Source organism: Grus americana, chromosome 3, assembly GCF_028858705.1.
Source record: "Grus americana isolate bGruAme1 chromosome 3, bGruAme1.mat, whole genome shotgun sequence".
NCBI classification, from domain to species: Eukaryota; Metazoa; Chordata; class Aves; order Gruiformes; family Gruidae; genus Grus; species Grus americana.
This window is the reverse complement of record NC_072854.1, coordinates 103634285-103657450: the sequence shown is the minus strand read 5'-3', so window position 1 is coordinate 103657450 and position 23166 is coordinate 103634285. Positions and strand designations below refer to the sequence as shown.

The following is a 23166-nucleotide window of genomic DNA, read 5'->3' as shown; positions in this document are numbered from 1 at the left end:
GAAAAGGTGTCTTAACAAAGACTCATCTTTTGTTGTTCTTTTTTTACTTACTATCAGGTTAAGTATACAGATAATGTATCAACTATGAAAATGGATTTGGAGTTTTAGTGAGGCCCTTTGGACACTGTGAAAGTTATTGCTGCTTCTACAGTGGAAACTCTTTGTAAGATCTGGGTCAAAATTGATTTTGAAGTGCATTTTTAAATAATAATTTTTCAAGCAGGCCTTGTTAATTGCTTGACATTTTAATTATATATGTTCAAGTATTCAAACAGACAGATAGCAGAGCAATCAGCAGAGTTAGTATCTGGATAGATCAAAATAACACTAATTTACTCTAAATTCCCCAAGGTTTGTGGTAAGGTTTCAGGCCTAGATTTAAAATTGGCAAAGTTTGGTAGGAGAGACAAGGGGATGAGTCTGAGTCTACTTTCCAGTTCAGACCAATCTCTGGCAAAATTGCTTCCATTCATTTTTAAATATCTCTGCAAATCAGAGTCTTATTTTTGTAATTTCTTGCACATGTGTTGCATGCTGATGGATGCCCTATTCACTCTATCCTCTGCAGGGAGCTGGCAGTCTGCAGAAGTCTAAGAATCTGGAGGATCAAAGCCTTTGGTACTTAATAAATTTGCATATCTTCTTGAGACCAGTACAACGTGCTAAAAGCGTTACTTCATCTTTTCCCTACTTTAATACAATATTCTCTCGACCACAAAACCATTGTAGTTAATACTGCTTTTTCAATGATAGAAGAGTATCTGCCTTGAGATATTACCTCATACTTTGATTCCATTATTGTCCCCACCATTAGTCCATAGGAAAATATATTACCCTCCAAAATATTATGATAGGTTACAAAAAATACCTCTTGTCTGCAGGGAGAATAAGACATTTTTCTGTACCCATGTTCTTCACAACTAGGAAGGGCCTCTGTCAAGCCAGCTTTCTGGGACTGCATTTCCAGGAACAATTTTCTAAAGTGACAAACACTATGGGGAAATCTGTGCTAACTGTTAAAAAACCGACAACTGAGTTATTTGCAGTACTGTCATGCTAACTTCCACCTCAATAAGACCAAAGAAATCTCAGGAGGGGACTCTGCTAATAGCTTCTTACTGACCTCCTTGCATCAGGCCCTTCTGGTGAATGGTGGCCCAGTGGTGAATATGGCAAATGAGGTGTGAAAGCACAGATTTATTTTTTTTTTTTAAGACTGTGGTTCTGACTCGTCAGGGAAAATAAAAAAAAAAAAAAAAAAAGAGAGAGAGAAATGAGTTATACAATAGATATATTTTTCCCCTAGAATTCTCTGCCTCAGACCTTCCATCATGGAAACCCAAGCATGACCTGGAATATTAATTGTGTCAGGTCAAGCATACTGGCAAATGTACCATTTGTTACCCAGTCATCCTTAGCATTACATTAATATTTTGAATCATTTTGCATTTCTAACACTCTATCATTTAGTTTCCTCCCAATCATTTTCTTATCTTTATAATTAATGGTGGCATATAAAGAAAGACAAAAACTAAGAAAAAAATATTAATTTAATGAACATTAACAAAGAAAAGATTTGTCGAGGATTTTTTTATATTCTGCATCACTTCCATGTCTAATCCCATATTTAGTCCATGCTGTAGAATATCCATTTTTCTCTTTTCCTGTTTGCCATTTCTGTACGGAGAGAAAGACTTAACTGTGTTTTCCCAGAATACAACAAAGAAATTATTAAGGCACTTGCCTTGAAAGCTAACCTATGAAGGAAGGGAGCAGCAAAGAAAAAAAATAGAAAGAAGGAAGGGAGAAAGGAAAGAAAAAAGTGCAGGTAGAAAGGGAAAGACAAGGGCTGGGTTGATTATGTTGGATTGTTCCTCGGAAAAGATCGGTGATCCCAAGTGGTATAATAATATGTGAACAGTTTTAGATGCTGCAATTTTTATTTATGAATGAATTATTTCTTATTCTTCTTTCTTATTTCTTGACCGAGCTTTTGAAGTCTACATATAGAATTACAAACAAAATATGCCCTAATAGATACATTGTAGCTACTGCACTGCAAATAATTACACAGATGTGAAATGAAAAATCCATGAAGTTGAGCTGAAGATAAAATGTAAGCATGAAGTCAATAGAAAGTGTATCCTCATATCTTTAAAATATTATTTACTTTCACTAAACAATAATAAAGGTATGTTCTATTTTAATTACTTCCCATATCAACTCTGAAAGTCTGAAATAATCAACATATATCATGAACAGAAATGTTTCATTTAACAGCCATTTAATCTCGAAGAAAATAGCTTTGCGGGAGGAAGCCTTTGCAAGTGATTGTCACAGTAAGAACCTAAACAAAGTCCGACTTTCTCACTCTGATCTTTTAATGAGGAGTTAAACAAGAAGGACAATACTTCCACAAAACAGGGCCTCAACTTGAAAATCCTTTTTTGCTCCATTGTAATTTGTAGAAAAACTAAGCAAGCTGAGAGGAGAGGTAAGAGGTCTTTAAAAGCCATAAAAGTAAAAGCATGAAGGAGAGCTGTGAATGAAATATTTGCTAGAGATGGGATTGCTGAATCAACACTGACCAGTGCACTTCATCATAATTATCAGGACATACTACTGCCAGGGGATTTATAAAAATCCCACTCAGCAAATAATTGCCCTGCTGTTAGGAGATAGTCGGAGTGTTAACACACTGTCACAGTCCAGCGTTTAGTAAGATATTCAACATTCAATTACTCTTGCTGAGAACTAAAAGGAAACATGATCATTTCTCAGCTACTGCAGTTATGCTTCCACATGAATTCCAGTGAACAATCTTGTTAATCCCCAGATAGAGTTTCTCTAGGAGGTAAAAGAAATACCTTAAAACATTAATGATTCACAGGGAAAAAACGTGTTTAAATGATGCTGCAACCATGTCTGTAAAAGAAAAGCAGTTCAAAACTTCTAAATAACTAGTTTATTACAGGCTTTCAGAATATTCCATAGGTTGTGAAAATAAAAGGATAGTATCTTTAATATGAAATTTACTGGGGAAAGAGCCACCTATAAAAATTCTGTAAATGCTATTCTAGCAACAAGTATAATAAAACTATGTCCATGAACTGAAATTTGAAACATCAAAATATTTAAGCCACATTAGAATGTATTCTACTAGGAATAATCTGTGATTATTTAACTAATATGAACACATTTTGATATTACAGATTAAGAAATATAGTGTAAACTTTATTCAGATATTGGAAAAATACCACAGTGAGGTTCAACACTCCAATTTGAGATAAAATTTCCTTACCATGGCTGACAACAGGAAAAATGTTGCCCAGCTTTATAAATGTAGGTTCAGTTCTCACTGAGCTAAATGCTACTCCTTAGGCCTGATCCTGTAATCCTTATAAAAATATACTGTCAAGAATTTCTTCTAAATAAGAATCGGAGGACCTAGCCTGTTACCGTACCTAAGGTATTTTGGCTTTGTCTGAGGTACTGCTTTTACGCACAGACTGAAGAATTCATAAATGAGCGATGAGTAGCGTATATTCTTTCAAGTGGGATTAATTACCTGTCTTCTGCTTAATATATATTCTGTTTAAACAGAGTAATAGAAGCATTAATTATTGTTATTCTGCCTTCAGATTGTAAAGCTTGGTTCAGTCCTTTTCATCTGTGAAATGTTTGCTTGATGTCAAAATAATAGTGTAATCATGTTTTAAATGCACATTTATAAGTAAACCAGGCTGCAATTTTATGGACTATACAATAAGACGTTAAGGAAACATTCAAGTCCAGTATGCTGGCTACAGACCATACAATCAACCCCTAAACCTGCGCAGGCCATATTTCAGGAAACAAAACTGTAATTGAGACTCCAAACAGGTACCAACCGGGTGGGTATTTAAGCAACGAGACAGAAGAGAAGCAAACCCTTAGTTTAATGCACGGGTATCCACAATATCCATATCCATTTTGGATATGCACAATATCCAAAACCAGCAGCCCAGCGAATGCAAAGGCATCCCAAAAAATGCATCCACCTTTCATTGATTCTCTCTCCGCCCGAGGCTTACTCTGTCAACTCTAATTCTTACCCAGGCTCTTGATGACTTGACTAGATCAGGGATAACGACTTGAATGAGTGAGCGATGCCATGGGAAACAATACTCTTAGGATGGAGACACAAAACAGAGACAGAGCATTCCAAGTTCTCTTACTGACTTCTCATTTGACTGATTTCAAAAACTGATTTCAAAACAAGCAGAAAAATAAATTTTATCTTGCTTAATAACTTTATTTTAAAAATAGGAATGGGAAAGTCCATTGCTGTTATTTTTTCTTTAAGAAGTGCTGAGGTGAGTATGGACTCATGTACAAATTCTAGGAATCTCCAAAAGCCAACCTGTTCTCACATCCACCCTGTGTAAACGGGAATTAAAGAGCTTAGTCCGAAGAATGATCTCCGAAGGTGGTTTTATTCTTCCATGTCTCAATAACTGCATGTGAACACACAGACAGTATTTTCTTACTTCACAGGGTTATTTTGAGGCTAAAATTATTTATGCTTTGAGAAGTTTTCAGAGTCTTAAAACACTTATTTAAATGTGTGATATTATTTACATCTTTAAACCTAAAATTCCATCTACAATCATTGTCATAATGGAAAAGATTAGCTTTGTAAGAAAAAATCAACTCGAAATTCACTCCTTTTCTCACTGGATTGAAAAAAACCCTTGTAATTATGCCATTTAGTATCTTTGAATTTGTAACACCAGAAGTTACCTACAACAATATATCAGAAGACAGGAGAGCTCTTCTTAACAGAGATGGAAACCATATGGAAATTTCCTTTGTTAACACAATAATTGCTAAATAGAGAATTCGTTCACTTCTCCGAAAATACACATATGCAACTAAACATTTAATTTCTTTTCATTGTTTTTTATATCTGTTGCGTTGTGCTTACATGTGAATCTTTCCTCACGGACGTATATTTGGACAGATTTATTAAACAATTTGCTGTAGTAAACCTACAGCATTAGACAATGACTTAAAACTCGCGAAGTGGCAGTATGTTTAACAAAGCAGTCTTCAATGAGAGCAATAAACAATGAGGTGAAGCTTTAATGAATGGTCCCAGTATTGTTTACAGGAAAGAATAAAGAAGGGGGAAGAGAGCCATCTTAGTCATATTAGCAAAGGGAGTCGGAAATGAGTAGAGTGAGGTAATAGGAAAAAAAATTAAAATATGAAGATTTTATTAAAAGATTAAGTTGAAATCGAAAAACTGAAAGCAAAGATAAGATGCAAAATAAAGCTAAAGAGAACAATAGAAGGGAGTAGATACACAGTTTTCATCATGTCTGTTGCAGGACAGACACAATTCCCAAAGTAACAGTATATATTAGATACTAAACAAAAGCATTGAATATTGAATAAACTGTGCGAGTTAATGAAAGAACTTTACCATTATACTATTCACTTGCCTAAGAGCTGAAAAACAAAAGAATTGGTGTGTACATCAGTCATCTTGAAGTCTCATTAAAGCACGGATACCATCAGTGCCATTTCTTAATCAACAGGAAGGTTTGCTGTTGAGAAATGTACGGCATTTTATCTTCATGACTTCTCCCATGCCATTCCTAACCTCCCTCTTCTTATGCACTTATCTCTTACTTAGCGTGTACTTCTTCTGATACAATAGTTTCAAAAATTACCGGAGCAAGACCATACATCACATCAAACTTGTATAAACACCGACAGTCTCCTACACATCAACCAAATTCATCCCAGTAGCAATTTCAGGAATGTCAGTGGAGTTCCGCTCTGTGCAAGTGTGTGTGAATGTGGCTCTGTGTGTGAGCTATTTAGGTGATATTTGCGCTACATCGTTATTTCCTTGCAATATAGTTTCTTTCTTAAATGTGTGTACCACATCATACACAAAGCCAACATTCAATATATAACTCGCTCTTAGCAGTTTTCTGACCCTGCAGCAATCCAACCCTTTCGCCACCCCAATTGACAGTAATACACAAAATGTGGTCATGTTTTTCTAAGATCTCAGCATGTACACTTCTGATAGATCACACAGCTTGTCCTTTAAACTCTGCCATTAATCCTACCCACAGGAGTTAAGCAAGAAGTCTGTTGTCTAGAAAAAATCCACACAAATAGAGATTATGCAATTCAGATGCTGAAAAAGACAGTTACCTTCTAGCTAGTGGATTTTCAAATGACTAATGCTAGATGCAGAGACGCTAAATGCTGTAATACATGGTAGATATGGAGATGCCACTATGCTGTAATAACATATGCTTGGCATGAGTGACGTGGCTAGTAACAAGCTGGATAGAAGAAGCCCTGAGAAATACTGCCATGTTTAAATGGATAAGCCTTTAAGCAACTGAGCTTGCACAGAATCAATCACAAAACAGCACTCAAACCTTACATCCTATTGTTTGTTAAACTCTTTCTAATGACAGATGATTTTTCAGTGTAAACTCTCATTTCTTTGCACAGTTATCCAGTTATTATGATGTTATAATAAGCAGCCTTTAGGAAAAACAGAGTTTGCAATACTGTCGCAGAACATGCTTAAAATTATTAAATTTGTTCTATTTTTAAGGTCATTCACTCACTATCTTTAAAAAATAGGATGCAAAGATCTTGTTTTCTGGAAAGTGTGGCGAAGGGAGAAATTATTGATTTCCGTTGGAAGTGCTTTCACTTATCACTTGTTCTAGAACGAGACTTATGAGAAGAGCGAATGGGAAGGAAGTATTTTTCACTGACACTGGGGAGAAATACGTCTGAAATGGTGCATAGCCATCTATTTCTTATAGGAGGTAGGTTATGATGTCAGCAGATAGCACTTCCCCATCCTCTTCCCATTGCTCCCTAAGCTATGGAGTTGCCCCTTTCTGGGCATGGAGATCACCACACTTGCCATCTTAGTTTTGGCTGTGATTGATTGTACTTGCCCTCTCTAGGGACACAACCATCCCTTCCTAGAGAAAAAGAAAGGCTGATTGAAAAGAATATGAGCAAAACTGGAAAATTGATGGAAGTTGTGAACTTTGTCACTAAATGGTTTTGGCAGAGTGTGAACCAGATAGATTCTAGAGGTATATGTTGGCTTCCAGCACTTGGTCTTTTTACATCACCATGATACTGTATTGAGTAGAATTACACTCCTTAGTGTTCCCAGGACGAGTAATCCCAAAGGGCAAGAGCTGGACTCAAATTCTAAGAGAATTAAAGATTTTTGAGAGTGTGAGTGCAAATCACTTAAAGGTCATTGCTGGAATTCAGACCTAGTGGAACTAACCTTCTAGACATAAACATTTTTCTTTGTTCAGCTACAATGTCTTCCAGAATCGCAAACAGCTCAGTTACTGGCTGCTCTCAGTTTACCTTACTTTGTCCTTCTTTTTGACGGGAACATTAAGCAACATTAACTGAGATTCCTTTCAAGTGAACTGAGATTGTGTGTATAGTGCCCCATGAGGCACAAGAGTTGAACGATTTTCCTGTAGTGAATACCTGCGAATAGACTGATACACCTGGCTTCCAATGTGGAAGTGAATGCACGAAGAAGGCGTGCTGATCAAACATATCTGTCGCAAGTGCCGTAAGAAGGATTTAATGTACATTGAGAATCCTTTGGAAATAATATTTTATAAAAACAGAACACTATCGCATGAAAGGCTTTATATCCTAACGCTATTTAAAGGTAGCCGCAAGCCTGCCTGAGAGCTAGGAAAGCTCACTCTCTCCTCTTTAATTTAAATGAGATTTTTTTTTATGGTACAAGCTTTGGGAAGTACTCAGAAATATCTGACTTCTTGGCAGAGAAATGATGAGTGGATATTAAACACCCATGGATAGGTGGGGATGTTCAGTGATTGGGGCACCAACATTAAAAAAAAAATTAACCATTTTAGTTCATCTTCAGGAAGTAATAGTACTTATAATGAATGATAATTTCATCTCCTGAATGTTTTAGAGACAGGATAATAAAATTACAACAGTAAAGAGGGAGGAAATAAAATGTAAAAGGTAAGAGCTAATTCATTCTTCATGCTAGCTCAGTCCTTGGCCTTTCCTGAACAGACACTGCCAATAGTAACAAATTATGTATAATCATTTTGTGATGTGGACTGTTCACTCGGGACTGAGCTCAAATGACCAAACTTGCAGCCCTGTCTCTTAAACTGTGGATCTGAAGATCAAAGGCCAGAGCTTTATCCACTGAGTCCTCACCTTTATAAGAATAAAACCGCCAGGTGTCCGGAGACAGAGTGGGTGTCAAACAGTGTCATTTTAGACCAATTGTTTTTCAAGCTCTTACAGGACAGCACATTAGGTTAGAAGCATATTAATCAGTTGTGTCTTCTGAATATTCATTAGCCTGCTCCAGGAAGGATTTTGTGGCTTTTTTTTCTTCCTCGCTTGGAACATTTACACCTGGTGTAACCGCAGTAACTTCAACGGAATTAACTCTTGATTTGCAGCAGTGTAAAAAGGGGTCACACACAGTCAGTGTAATGTTTGTAGATTGCCATCTCTGTTGACAGGAAAATGTAATAAAAAATACCTTAGCAGTGAATAGAATTTGAATTTAAAATATTTTACTCTACAAACTGACAAACATGAAAGAAGGACTGACACAATTGAAAAAAAGTGATATAACTTTGAGTTTTACAATAACTACAGAAAATCAAAACAAAACTGCTCTGAAAAACAAAAGCTGAAAAGTAACTTTGGGGCATATTTTTGCTACTTTTATACACAAAAATCCTAATCCAGAGTCCACAGAAGTTTCTTAAATGACTCCCATTACCCTAAAGTGGAATCGCTTATGGAGTATGGATGTTACACAGAGAGAGAAAGAAAGGATTGACTGTGTGACAAAGCTCTCAAGCGTTTGTAGACATTATATCACAAAGAACTTTGGCTTTCTGGATTAGTACATTCATTTTCTCTGACAAAAGGTAAATGTGGTTTATCTGTTTAGAAACAGACGAAAGTTGGAGAAAAGAGAATTAAAATTCTCTTTTACTTCACCCAGTACTGTTTGCTATATGGAAAAAAAACTACAGAGTAAAAAGAAAAGATCTGCTGCTCTGCTGATTCTCCAATCCTTTTCTCAGCAGCCGGAGAGACTGTAATAGCAAAAGGCGTTTTCAGCGGTGGCACTGTGAAGACTGTTTCCATAGGAATCTTTTCCTGATCTCAATGACTTTACAAGACACACACCAACTCCGCTCCTTCCACCGCTTCTCCCGCTCTGGCTCCTTTCAGTTACCGCTGCCTTCCGCTCCCCACCACACCGAGGACTTGCGAGTCCTCTACCTGGGTGGCAGCAGCAGTGCCAGCAGCACTGACACACCTGCTCCCCCTCACACACTCACCTCAGCATTGCTGCTCGCTCTGTCGGCAGGCGCTTAAGTACAGGTTTGCAGTCTAGTTTGATTCGGGATCTTTGAATTTAGTCTATTATATGCCTAATTCTAATCATCGTTGTAAGACAAAGACCAATGGCAAAATTTCTTGGGAGGTTGGAAATACCGACGACAGAATCATGCACCCGCATGTTCCAACAAATGTGGGCTCTTCGTACTACAAAGTGCCACCAATGCATTCAGCGATTCTATCTTTCATTGACTTTAAAGGCTGTTTGTCAGCACCTGGCAAAGGATGGCCCTTACTACAAATATCAGCCGTGCAAATACGACAAAGAGCAGAAGTAAGAACCTATTCAATTATAGTGAATTTTGTTAATACAGAAAGGGGAACTACAGGGATAGAGAAGGATAATCTACATAGGTAGGCATGTTTATAATAGAAAACCACATTTAATAAGTAGCTCATTTATTAATGGCAACTAAAATAAAAGATCATTGCCACTGTAGTGGAAATAGCACACTGTGATTATGGACTAATAACAAAACCTTTATTATAAGTTTCATGTCTCAATAAGAAATTACAATGTGGATCGTGATAAAACAGATAAAAACAATGAAAAAAAAATCTGCACTGTTATTTCTACTCCAGTAAGAAATGACAAGAAATAGTCTTAACAAAGGCAAAGGTTTGTTAAATATGTACTGCAATTTTTATCACGTTCACCATGAAGTCAGAATTCATCAGATTGTTAGGGTAAAATCAGACAAGGAGTACATTGTTACATATATATAAAATCTGAAATATAGAGAATCTTCTTTGTAAAATGGAATTTAGTTTGGAAGCCCCACAGTTGCCACCACACAGATTTATTTCTTGCTGTATTTTACACGGGAATCTCTTGCGACAAGGAACCAGTAGGTGGAGCAGATAACATAACTTATCATGTGATAAGAAGGGCATGGACTTCACTGTTGGGTTTTTTTTCATAATTATGGGAATCACGCGGGAGAAATTTCCTTCAAACAAAAGAAGTTCACGTGTGTAAGATGTTACTTGACTAGTTATTGATACTACTGGCATATATAGCAAGCTGATTAAAAGCTCAGCATTTCATAACCATGAAGTTTAGGGCTCATGCTTTATTTCTCCAGACATTATTTGGCAACTAACTTAGTTTAAATCAAATAAAAATTTACTTTCTTTTTTCAAGCCCACTGTTATGCCTACAAATAGGGTTATATTTGTTTTTCATGGTTATTACTGGTACTACAGAAAAAAATATGTAGCTGGTTTTTAGTAAAGCAAAAACCTGTGTTCTGAAGTTGGCAGGACACATAACATTGTACTTTCACAGAAAGACAGTCAATAATTATATTATTATATAAATTATTAACATATATTATTAATAAAAGCAAATTAAAATGGTAATTATTGATTGTGCAAATATCCTAACTTGTTTAACATTTTTTTCTTTAAACTTCTTTGCTAAAATACTAACATTCTTTTATGCAATGAACTGCTTAGTTCTTATGTGGATAAAAATGTTTGTGTAAATGCAATGTATTTCTACAAGCAGCAATGGCAAATAGTTGTATTTGGGTAATTTTCTATGGCAAAATACACTCAGTCATCCGTTTGCAAAAAATACAGGAAAACTGTAAAGTATAGTATAATACCATGCATTTTTTTATCATCCAATGACTTCCCTGAAAGCCAGTTTCATAGCAATGGTACTCAATACACACACCCTCCCCCCAGAAAGGTGGGGAACTGCAGGCAAAACAACTTAAATGTAGGTATGCCTATGTACTACTTTGTAGGCAGATCAAACTCCTTGCTCCTGAGTTTAAAGTATGCACACATTTAGTCTGCCCATATTTTGAGCTGCCCAGAAGCTGTGTAACTGCATTAATTCTTGAGCTAATATAGCGTGGCTCTCAACAGGGCTAATTAGTTTGGGTTCAGCCCCATGTTATAGCTCCAGATTGGCTTGGAAAGTAATCAAAGCAAGCTCACATCTGTCTATATAAGACTATGTGTACATACCTGGTACCAATAACAACAAATAATGCATACTAATTCAGAGTTTGATATCCATTTCTCCCTCTTTTTTTATTTTATTATAAAGGTAACAGTTTATGGAAGAAATAAATGCTTGAATAGCAAGTTAATTAATGAAAAAGACAAAATATGTTGACTGCATCATAGGCCATGCTATTATAGACACACTAGACACCTCTGTACCTTCATGACACTAGCGTTCCTAAGTTTTACTTTTTGAAATGTAAAATAATGCTAGCAATTAGGAATGTGCACAACCTTATATATATAAAAAACCTGTGGAATAAGAAGAGCAACTTCTGCAATCAATAAGAGAATCATCGACTTTAAGGCTGGAAGGGGCCACTATAACATCTGCTACATTGTGCAATGCTACGATGTTTGATCATCCCCTTATTTAACCTGTAACGCACTTCTGACGATGGGTTTCTGGGCTTCAGCTTGTAGGGAGCGGAGAATGGAACTTGACATGCATTTCTTTGATAAAATTGAGGAGCAAGAAGTCCTTAATTCCTTTCTGTCAGTAAGTAAACACCCTTTTCTCACCCTTTTTGCCTGTACTAAACCAGAAAGATTCAAAACTATAAGATGTATTGGAAACAGTTATTGCAAATACAGATTTTGCAACGCTGTCCATATAACCTGCCTGAACATCTGCAGCCTTGATGCATGAGGTAGCTCAGCTCCATCGCTGCACCTCATTATGCATGGCAGGAAAGGGAGGAGATTGTAGCAAACTTTAGCAGATCATCTCTACAACTTAGTGGGCTTTAGTTAATACGTTAATACGTCTACAATAAGTCCAGCCCATCAACCTCCTCTTTTCGTTTGCTAGGCCCCCTGCTTACAAATTATATTTTTTCCTTAGCTCACTCAAAAGTGTTGACTTTTGCTGCTTGGTTCTACTGAGACATGAATGGACCATGCTCAGTAATCCAATTAACTATCCTTGGAAGACAGCAAGATGCAGCTGTAGTCAGATCAGAAGACCAGGCATAGAGAGAGTAAAATGTCAGACAGAGTATCAAACTAGCAAATTCTGTACTGAAATAAGTTGCCCTGTATCTTAGCAAGATATCAAATTCTATAACTATGTGCAATTGTGGAATACAGACTTTGATTGCAATAAGTAGTTTGCTTCATACATATCTCTGCTGGTTTTCAGGTTGTCTGTAGGTGGTGTATTGATTTACACTCATTCATGCTTCAAAATACTAGCCGCAAGAGAAGATGGTTCTTGGAGCACAGTTCCGTGATAAAGGAAAAATTCTGTGGGGTCTGAGCCTCAGTATTCACAAGCCATCTCAGCAAGAAAAAACAAGCATATTTTTGTTCTACAAAACACTGCTAGCTAAATTCTAATTCTGTAAAATTAGAAACCCAAATTCATTAGAACGTAATAGTTAGTGCTGCCCTCTACTAGCAGTCCTCCAGGTGGATGGCTGAAATAAGGCACTATTTGGCATTCCTTAAAAATGTGTTACAGTTTGCTAAGCCAGTATCATAAGAAGTGACAATTTTTGTACTCCAGGTAAACATAGTAATGTTTATGCATTTATTTATATAAATTGTTCTGTTCAAAACAAGAATTCCCAATTTTCTACAGTTTAATATAAAAACACTGTGCAGATTATTCTTAATATTCTAGATCTACATCTGGAGAAATCAATTATTGTGAGTTAATTTCAGGTATTAACTAGCTCCCCTGTCTAAAAGCCACTCAGAAAACTTTTTATGCTATTTTTTTACTATTATTTTACTATGCTATTTTTTTGCAAATAAAATTACTTTAATTTACAAATTGAGTTTGCATTAACTCATATCCAGTTTAATTAAACTATATTTCTATTTATTGGATAGATCACAAATGATTCCCAAACAGAGGGAAAGATTAAATACTCTGTCACTAAGTGTCATGGTATTTTTCCTGCATTCTTTAGGATTACCAGTTCTTAAACACAGATTAAAAGTAACAACCTATGAAAAGCAAGCACTTAGTTCATACTAGCATACTCTGATTGCACATTAAGTCCTTATTCATAAGAAGAATAACCAGTCACCAAGCATTTATGGACACAAAATATTTTTTTTTTACAGAAGTTCACAAAAGGGGACTAAAAAAAGTCAAACCCACAAGCTTTACCAATTGTATCAATTTTGTATATCTACTGCCATGTTCACCTGTCTGTAAAGCAGCTTACATAAGAAAGCTTGAAAAAATATACCATTTTTATCAATACAAAACAAATTAATCAGTAAACATTTAAAATTTATAAGGCATTTCTATGTGAAAACAATCACACTAAATAAGCTGATTCAGGCAGTTCTAGGAAAAGCTTTAGCTGAAAACCTGCATTTACAATCTATCTTGAAAACAAGCAGAACACAGCACCAATCCAAGCATTAGCTCAATTAAAAAAAGGGGAAAAAAAATGAAATCCCTTCTCAGCTTAATAACTTGTTAGTTCTTGACAAGTGCAACAACACAACAATAAGCCAGTCAAAATGAGTTTTTAAAGCGAGGTTATGCCCTTCGTGTTGTGTTATCACAGTGGCAGATCAAACTGCTGACTTGGACTCTTTTTGCCAGCAGTGCTGATGCTGCCTCTATGAAGCTGCTGTCACGGAATAGTCATGGTACCTGCTCTTGCCTATAGAAAAGCACTAAATTGAACTCGAAGTAGTGTCTTTGTGATATCTTTTCAACAAGTCATGTCCCATTCAGCCTGCTAGTTTATCTCTGTCAGGCTGGGGGCCCAAGTGGTTTGCATGAGCTGTCAGGGACAGGTATACCAACCTGCTCAGTGCTAAGGAGGTAATGCATCTTTCGGGCTTGGTATTTCTTTTCCTTTTCTTTTTTTTCTAGGTCTTTCCTTTTCTCTTCATTTTCTTTCATTTCTGCGTACTCTTGGAGTTCATTCCTGTAATAAAATAAGCCTGCCAATTATATTATGACAATAAAAGGCATGTTAATGTTTTATTTTACTTTAACCCCTTTATAGCTCCACAGTGTTCTGCTATTATCTATTAGCAGTATACTGACACCACTGGAATGCAAAATTACAGTTCATTCAGTTTCACAGCACTGGGATTCTATATGGATATAACTGTGAAGAAATAGGATTAAAATGATAAAAAATATGAACAGTATATGAGTTCATATTGCTTACTCTTTTGAAGAATGTCACCCTATGGATTTTTATAGCTTGATAAAATAGCATTCATAGGTGTCTCTTTTTTTCTCATTAAGAGTCATTTCAGTTTGAATTTCTCTAAGCAGAAGTTATTACAATTTGGTGATTTTCCTTCAAATGGTTTCAAAATAAAAGTTGTTCCCTCATGTTTCAGCCAGTGCCTTGCAACACCTCCTTCTGGTCTGCAAAGAGGGGAGACCTTATAGAATGAGAAACAATAGTAGACACAGGAGAAGAATTGACATTCACTCCTAGATCCCTGAGGCTTTTGTAAGGTTGAGAACGTAAGCATAGAGAAGAACTGGATGTAAACCTTTTATATGTGCAACGTCCTTTAGAGGAGTTTCCATAGCATGAGGCTTCTTGCACAGGTCACTTTCTACTCTGGTCTGATAGCAACAGTACGGGCCAGCACAAGAAACAGGAACGTAACTGCCTCGTGGGTTACGGAGGTTTGCAAACACAGAGTGTCTTCTACATGGGTGGGTCTGTGTATTCAATAGGTTGTAGAGAATTCTTACGTGATAAAAGAAATAGGGAACTGTACCTAATACGAGCTCTCGAAGAATGGAGAAAACTCATGATTTTCATTGAATGTTTAGAGGAAAACTTTAACAGAAAATGGGCAAAGATTTTCTCCTCAATGGCTTTTTTCATAGAGCCAGGCTTGCCATAAATTATGCAAACATTGGAGTGAACTAATGTTCTATAAGAAACAAAATTCCGTGTTATTGTGCACAGTGAATGTGCATGGAATATTTTTGACCCAGTTAAAAAAGGTTAGTTTGATTAACATTTGTTATTTTTGTTATTAAGAAATGGCTAGTTCAAATTAACCTGTGTGCCATAGACACCAAGCACATTCAGTCAAGCATTTAGATTGTTTAAAAGTTAATTAAGTGCGTAAATTCTAGTCTTTATTTTTTTAAGCATGTGTGTGCATGATAAAATAAAAAGCAAAGAAAAATATACTATTCACGTATCTAGATAATTCAAATATTCCAGCAAAACAGATTATTTAGAGAGGTCCATATTAATAATCTCAGTTGTTTCAATGAGTACCAAATAAGACACTCTAGGACAAGGGTCAAACCCTGTCAAAATATGCACATGAATAAGTTTGCTGATATGAGTAATCCCATGGGAAAGTCATGTTGCTCCTGAAAGTGTTTTTATGATTGTGAGTCAGACTTATTCTTAATATTTTAATTATCATAATGTTGTTAGTTCATCAAAATATGTGAAAGAGCAATAAATGCGTTATAAATATGAGCACTATGAAATCACATTCTTAAATACAAGTTCCCATGTAGAACTTTTGTTTCATGCTATATTTCAAGTTTTTATCAAATAAATTAAGTAAAATATCAAGTAATTAAGCATGTTTTATTTCAAATGTAAAAAAAAATAGAATGAAAAGGAAATAAATTAAAGATCAGAAAAGATGCATAGGTCTATTTCAATCTCTGGAAATATTTTTTGTTGCAGTTTACTGTTAAAGGCCGCTAATACAATATTTCATACAAGGTTACTTATGAAGCACACTGACGTTTAAAAATCACCATGCTATGCTTTTGCAGCAGTGTAATTTTTTTCCAACATAAGATTAAATTGCAAAATAAATGAATTACTTAGAGTGGCATGGCCCCCATTTTGCCACCCTTCTCTTGAAAATTGCTTATTAATATGAAAAAAGAAGTTGGAAAATAGCCTGTTTTACTGTATGCATAGCATTTCGGGGCGTCAAAGCCTGCAGAGCCGGACTAGCTGCACATTTTAGATTGTGTTGGCAAGCGGGGATGATGACCTTTCTGACCTGCATCTCAAGGCTATTATTAATCGCTAAGTAACCTGGTAAAGCCAAACAAATTTGTTTCCATTGAAAGGATCTCTATCTGTGTCTGAGAATTTGTGCTGTACCAAACAAACCTCATTAACTGTGTCCATTTTTGACAAAGAACTAGGAGTTGAAGAGATTGGCGACCTTTCTTTGTCCTTAAGGTACAGATTTCAGAGCCACTGCATGTAGGTACATAAGCATTTTTACTTGGAAACTCTTTGTTCTATATCAATCAATCATAAACAAATGAATAAATAGAAAATACATATAGTATCAACTTTGTTCTTTTATTTTATGTCACTTTACCTTCAATATCAGAGTGTATGATCCATGTTTTACATATTTCATACTATTTCTTGTTCCTTTTTGATGAGAGTCCTCTATTCAGCTTTAGTACTGCTATCTATAACTGATGAAATGTCTCTCAACTTATTACTACAGTTTATTCATTACCTTATATACTCATGTACTTCTTCCCAACAGTGGATGTGGAAGCTTTGTTATTTAGAACACAACTAGTGATGAAAATCCCCAAATAATGATAAAAAATATAAAATTGTATTACAGATGTAATGATAATGGGATGCAAAATGTTTCCCATTGTCATTAATCTGCATTTAGCAGTTACTTTCAATGAATGATTAATAATCATTATTTGCTAAAATTAACTGAACTCTAAAATACTTGTTGAAGTTCAATGCAATTCATGGTCTTTTTAGACAGTACTATCATCCAAATCATCATGATCCTTCCTGATTATCACACGTTCTCATTAATGTTCTACCATAATCTATTTAAAATTTGAGGTTTTTTAATCGGTTACAAATAATTTTCAACATACTTTTTCAGCCTACACATTTTGTCAGTTGTGCTAAAATATTTCTATCGTGCATTATACTGCTCTGCACTGTTGTATAGAACATGCAGACAATTCTGTCTCAGGGATAATAGCTCCCAAGATGATTCTCTCCTGAGACACAGTACAAAACAAAGGATACACAGTAGTCCAAACATTGCTTGACTGGAAAGCATAGATATTTTAGTATAAATATAGATTTATTCTAAACCTATTTGAACCTGAAACTTTCATCTCTTTTACCATACTTTCAAGAATTTGAATAGGAGCAACAAAAGCAGAGAATCTAAAAGTAGTTGGATATGAATATACTGTTTCACACATTAGGAGATTAACACACGTTATGCACTGTGCAGGAGGTTTAACTGTTACCATACAGAAAGATGTGTATAAGCATAAGTGACACTAAAGACATAAACTTAGACTTCCAAATACAGTTAGACTTCCAGATAGCTTACACGTAAATGTGTTTATTGAGAAGTTTCATGCTTGCGACTTTCTACATGTATGCCTGCCCAGTGAAAGTAAATCCAAATTTCATTAAAGTCAATTGAAAATTCATTGAAATTAAATGATCTTTGGATTAAACCCTTACACTTACTGTCAGTCTTCTCTTTGTTCGTATATATCTTGGGTTCATTGAGCAATAGTAAACAATCTTTTCTTGGGGTTGTATATTACGAATGCCAGTTATGATGCATGATACTCTGTGGAATCTGGACCAAATTTGCTTCAGGATGAACCTTTCATGGTTCAGTGTGAAGAGGGACAACTGAATATGGGCAAATTGTTTGGCCTGCGTTTCTAAAGCTTCACCAAACTTTTTGGGAGAAAAAGAGTTCTGTGAACGCAAACCATGTTTTAGGTTAATTAATAATCTTGTTCTATTTTTATAAATGATCTGTCTGTTGCATGCTTCATAGTTGGAATAGCTTATTAAACTGTTATAACTAAAAAAGCGGGTAATTTTTTTTAGCATATGATCTTTTCATTATCTTAAAGCTTATTTCAGTATATTAACAGCGGTGTAGCTACGGCATCTTCCTATAAACGTGGCTTCCCATATAAGCTTAGTCCAATCAGAGTTTCTCCCACACAGATTTGTAGAGAAGTATCTTTGTAGAGAAATATGTGTAAGTTTTCACAAATGTAGTGTCTTATTATGATCTGAAAATTGTTCAACAAATTGAAGAGAAGAATATCAATACTTATTAGCACAAGTTTAGGATGCATTCTTTTGTTAAAAAAGTGAATATACTGGGTAACACAAAGTGTGTTTTCCTTGTGATAGGGAGTGTTTTGTGTAATTGAAAATAGGCATAGGATTATCAATGTATGGCTCAAAGCCTACAATTAAAAATGATCTTGTGTAACAAATCTGTGAAGTTGCTATTGATTTGTTAATGATAGAATTATTTGCTTTATATAGTTTGAAAATAAAGCATTTTCATATGACAAGGTAACTTATTGTTATTCTGATACTTCATTATGCAGTAGGCAGCGGTGTTGGTTCCAGCTATGAGATGCAAATTTGGTTGACAGTGCTCCTGCTGTCTGTATAAAGGTTAAAAATACACATATAATATTGTTCCTGGCATTTTTGGAAAGGTCTTCAAGTGATGATTTCAGCAATATACAGATTTTCATAATTCTGCATAGAACTGCATCATTTTACAAATTCACACTGACCTACATTTATTGAACATTATCAAACTATTGCATTCTGTTTGCATTTTCACTCGCATTCTGTGGTCCTTTGACCAGATAACTATAAAATTATAATATTAAGCAAAGTAAAGGGCATCTGAGAAAATCAATAATTAGTATAGTTGCCTAGAGTAGCCAGAAAGAGTATGAAGTTATTGTGACTTTAAATAGTTCAGACCCCAAATCATAAAATTCCCGCAACTTAGGCAGCAGGCAGCCTTAGCATAAAAGGAGGTAACCTAAATCGATTTTACCTTCCTGACTATATATCATCCTCCCTGCTCAAATAGAGAATATGGAAGTGAAAATGAAATTAGTGGGACAATACTTTTGGCACACCACTGCATGCGACTTGATTTCACATTATATTGGTATAGGTGAGAATGGAATATGACCTGCCATGCTAATATCATTTAACTTTTAATCTATTATATTTGGGAAAAAAATGAAATATACGTATAGACTAGCCTAGGATGTAAAAATAGTTTAGAGAGTTCTGTACTTTAAAGGCAAAGTTTTAACAGAACACACATACCACATACTTATGTTCACTATGTACCATCAGACAGCTTCATCATCCTCAACCTTTTTCTGATTTTTTGAGTGAACATGTTCAGATTTACTGAGCAGAATAGAGCTGCTCTGTAACCCCCCTACTCCTCTCCACCACGAAGTATACTCCTATGTGTATCCTGACAGAATCCCTTGACCGAAGTGTTTGATTTCAAGTTGCAGTGAAAGAGATGGTCAAAGAGGCAGTCATTTATTAGTGGTATGAGGTATCTTACTGCCTAGGAGACCGATCACATATGGGTGTCCAAAATTCTTACTAATTTTAAATATGAATGTTTACATCAATCTATGTGACAACTTAATCATGACACTCTCTTAAGAATCTGGAGGAATGGTACTGCTCAGTTGTTGCAGTGCAGTGAACGTGAAATTAATATGACTACTTAGAAGGAAAAAATTAAAATAAATAAAGCTAATGTGTAAGCATGCAAAAAACCCCATATGGTTTCTATGATTATCAATTTTACAGAAATAAATTCATAACACCTTAAAATCCCATTATAATTTGTGCATAGTAGAACATACTCTGCCCATCTTTCCTTAATCACATAGTGTACACTGCCAATGGAATTAAGTGACATACCAGTTCAACTGTCAAGGTCCACAATGTGATCAATATACTACGTAGGAAATGTGATGAACATAGTGGTGAAGGGCATACAGTGAATGAATACCTTGTGCAGATCAGGAGATCAGGACACAGCATGTGCCAGACGATAGGAAAGAGCAGACTGATGTATCCTTCTTATCCTTCCAATTTCCACTGCTGCAGTTACTCAAGAGAGTGCAACAGCTTTTCAAAATACTGATTGCAGAGCCAGTTTACAACTAAAAAGGGAGTATTTTCCCTAGTCCATTATACAGAATCTTCTAATTAAGGTTTCAAGAACAACTCATACAGAATTTTCTCCCACACCTATTTAAAATCTACTTTTTTGGTTATATATATTCTTTTCAAATTATTCCATTTTCTGGAAACATGCAAATTTATTGGTCCAAATGTTTTTCCCTTCTGTGTATAAATCCTTAAGCTGAATTTACTTCATACTCATTGGCAGCACAAAATGCTGTGAAGTTAAAAATAATTTCTGTAAAAGATCCGATTTAAATGATAATGTTTTGTTAGCTTAACGATTTTGATTTAATTAAACTGTAAAACCCACCCATTATGGACATGGCATAAGAGTAACTACAACACTGAAGTTTCAGTTGGCTGAGGAACTGGATCCAAGTATACTGGTTCAACTTTATTTATGCTCAGGTCTATACTAATATAGCTAACCGTAATAGAAAAATGTTTTCTCTCCATATCTGTTTGCAATTGACCCCTTCATGGAAAACCAGCCTGACTAATTATCTTAAACAGTGAAATTAGAATCTGGGGTTAACAAAGCTGATCTGGCCCTGAATGGACAACAGAGCCCTTACACAAATTATTCTGCTGCAGTTTAGCAGCAGTGGTCATTTCTAGCACAGTGTCAGTGCTAGGCTACTAAGACAGCAGTCATGTTCTTAATTTTTCCAGCAACATTTAAAAGAGGATGTCTAACCGTAGCCAAATACCATTGAAAGTTTTCTAGTGAATGTCATGTGAAAGTATGTTATCTTTTGGCACTGCAATTCCCAGAAGACTATATATGCTACCATCTGCACAGTAATAACTAGAGGAAAGCACACTGCTATGTTTTGCTACAGTTAAGCTGTTCCCAGTACTAGAATGAATTCATTTAAGCTAACTGTTATCTCTCTGCTGCAGTGCAGGACAATGTAGACATATCTGTATTCCTTTTACTTTAATATATGGTACTTGGCAACATTTACAATATTCAACATTATGTGATTTAGAAAGCAAACATGAAGTTATAACTTCTAAAGGTCATCAGCTAAGTTGATTTTCCTTCTCAGGGTATTATGAAACAATTTGACCGAGGTCTACTGCCTGACTCACATTTTTCACTTACTTTCATGTAAAAGTCTGCATGTTTGCAAATAAAATGGTACACTTTGTTCATATTAAACGGGTTTTACAATGGCAAGGCAGGGAGAGCTTTTATGTATTGACCCATTACATATAGCAGAGCTGTAATGCCAAATCTTACAACTTCATAGTGATTTTCACAGTACCTGATGGTTTTCTCAAATTCCACACTCATAGAACACTTGAGCATCTATGATGTAATTTTTAATGAACCATAAAACATTATGAAAGGCACAGCAAATTAGTCTATTTTTTATATAGCAAATGTAATCATTTTTGGAGAGATCTGTTGCATTTTTAAATACTGCAGTGCTACTTGTAAGTATGTGATTTCACAACAGTGGCTAATTACCAAACTGAAATTATCAACTAGATCCCAATTTTCAGAAGTGCTAGGAAACCTTATCTCATATTGTCCTGAAAACTTTGAAGTAATCAACACCCCAAAAAAGTCAGGCACTTTTTTGCATGGCATGCAAGAAATTACACTCGGAACTAAAGTCTGTTCTCTGAAATTTGGACTCTACCATATAAACCAGACCACATTTAATTATAGATTTAGGCATCCAATTATTCATGCCTAAAGAGTACATCCAACAATCAGATTCTATTGTCTATACCTAAGCATATAATTCTCTGATCTGAGTACCAGATCCCATCTTGAGTAGCTAAGCACAATGCTAGATGGCGGTGAGGCCTCCCACCACCAAGTACAAGTAGGCTAATGAGTGCTGTGTCATTTTGGGTATCATGCAGCTGAAAGATCAGACTAGTTTGTTAGATGAGGCTGTAAACATTTTGCAATCAGCTAGTTAATTGGACAAGAAAAGAATAGCCCACTTGGAGAAAAGAGGTGGAAAATGTAGCTTTCTTGAAACGCTTTGTTGTGTTGATTTGGTTTGAAGGCAGTAGGAACTATGCAGTTCAAGGTAAAACACTGGGATTTAGCTTCACTGTCAAGGATAAACAATTTAATGGTTTCATGGAATTATCCTTACAAGGTGAAGAGTCTGAAAAATTTGAAACAGGGATAATAATAAGTAAAAGTTTCACACAGCTTAAAACAAAATCATGATCACAGTATGAGGAACTATGGCTTTTAAAGGGAGTATTCTGAGTAGGATTCATAGAGGTGAAGAAGATCTTTTATGACACCATGATGAATACTACATAAATCTATGCATAAGCCGACAATACATCAGAAAAAAAATTTATTTTTTATATTTCTTAGGCACCATAACTGTGCTGAGTTCTGATGCTGATAGCATTCTAAAGGATGTTTGAAAGTCTGTCCAAAATGGTCACAAAAATTATTTTAAGCATAGAGAAAACATCTTGCAATGACCCCCATTGTTTATGTTTAGCATAAAGAATACTAGGAGGTGGGTAGATTAAAGTATGGATTCTGGATATTAAAGGAGCTTTCAGTCTAGTAGAGCAGAATATAACAAGAACCAATGGTTCAAAGATAAAATCAAACTATTTCAATGGGGAAATATGGGACATACTTTGAACACCAAAGGTCATTAACTCCTGGAGTAGAATA

The 23166-nt window shown here is 35.4% G+C and overlaps 1 protein-coding gene across 2 annotated transcripts in view; it reads right to left on the bottom strand.

Annotated features, from left to right (window-relative positions):
• The window catches only part of SPATA17 (spermatogenesis associated 17), an 86247-nt gene that overhangs the window by 37100 nt on the left and 25981 nt on the right, over nucleotides 1–23166 (bottom strand). For both annotated transcript variants that reach the window (XM_054821997.1, XM_054821996.1), the window contains exon 6: nucleotides 14270–14393. In XM_054821997.1, the coding sequence (XP_054677972.1) occupies nucleotides 14270–14393 (124 nt within the window). The remainder of the gene's footprint in view (nucleotides 1–14269; nucleotides 14394–23166) is intronic.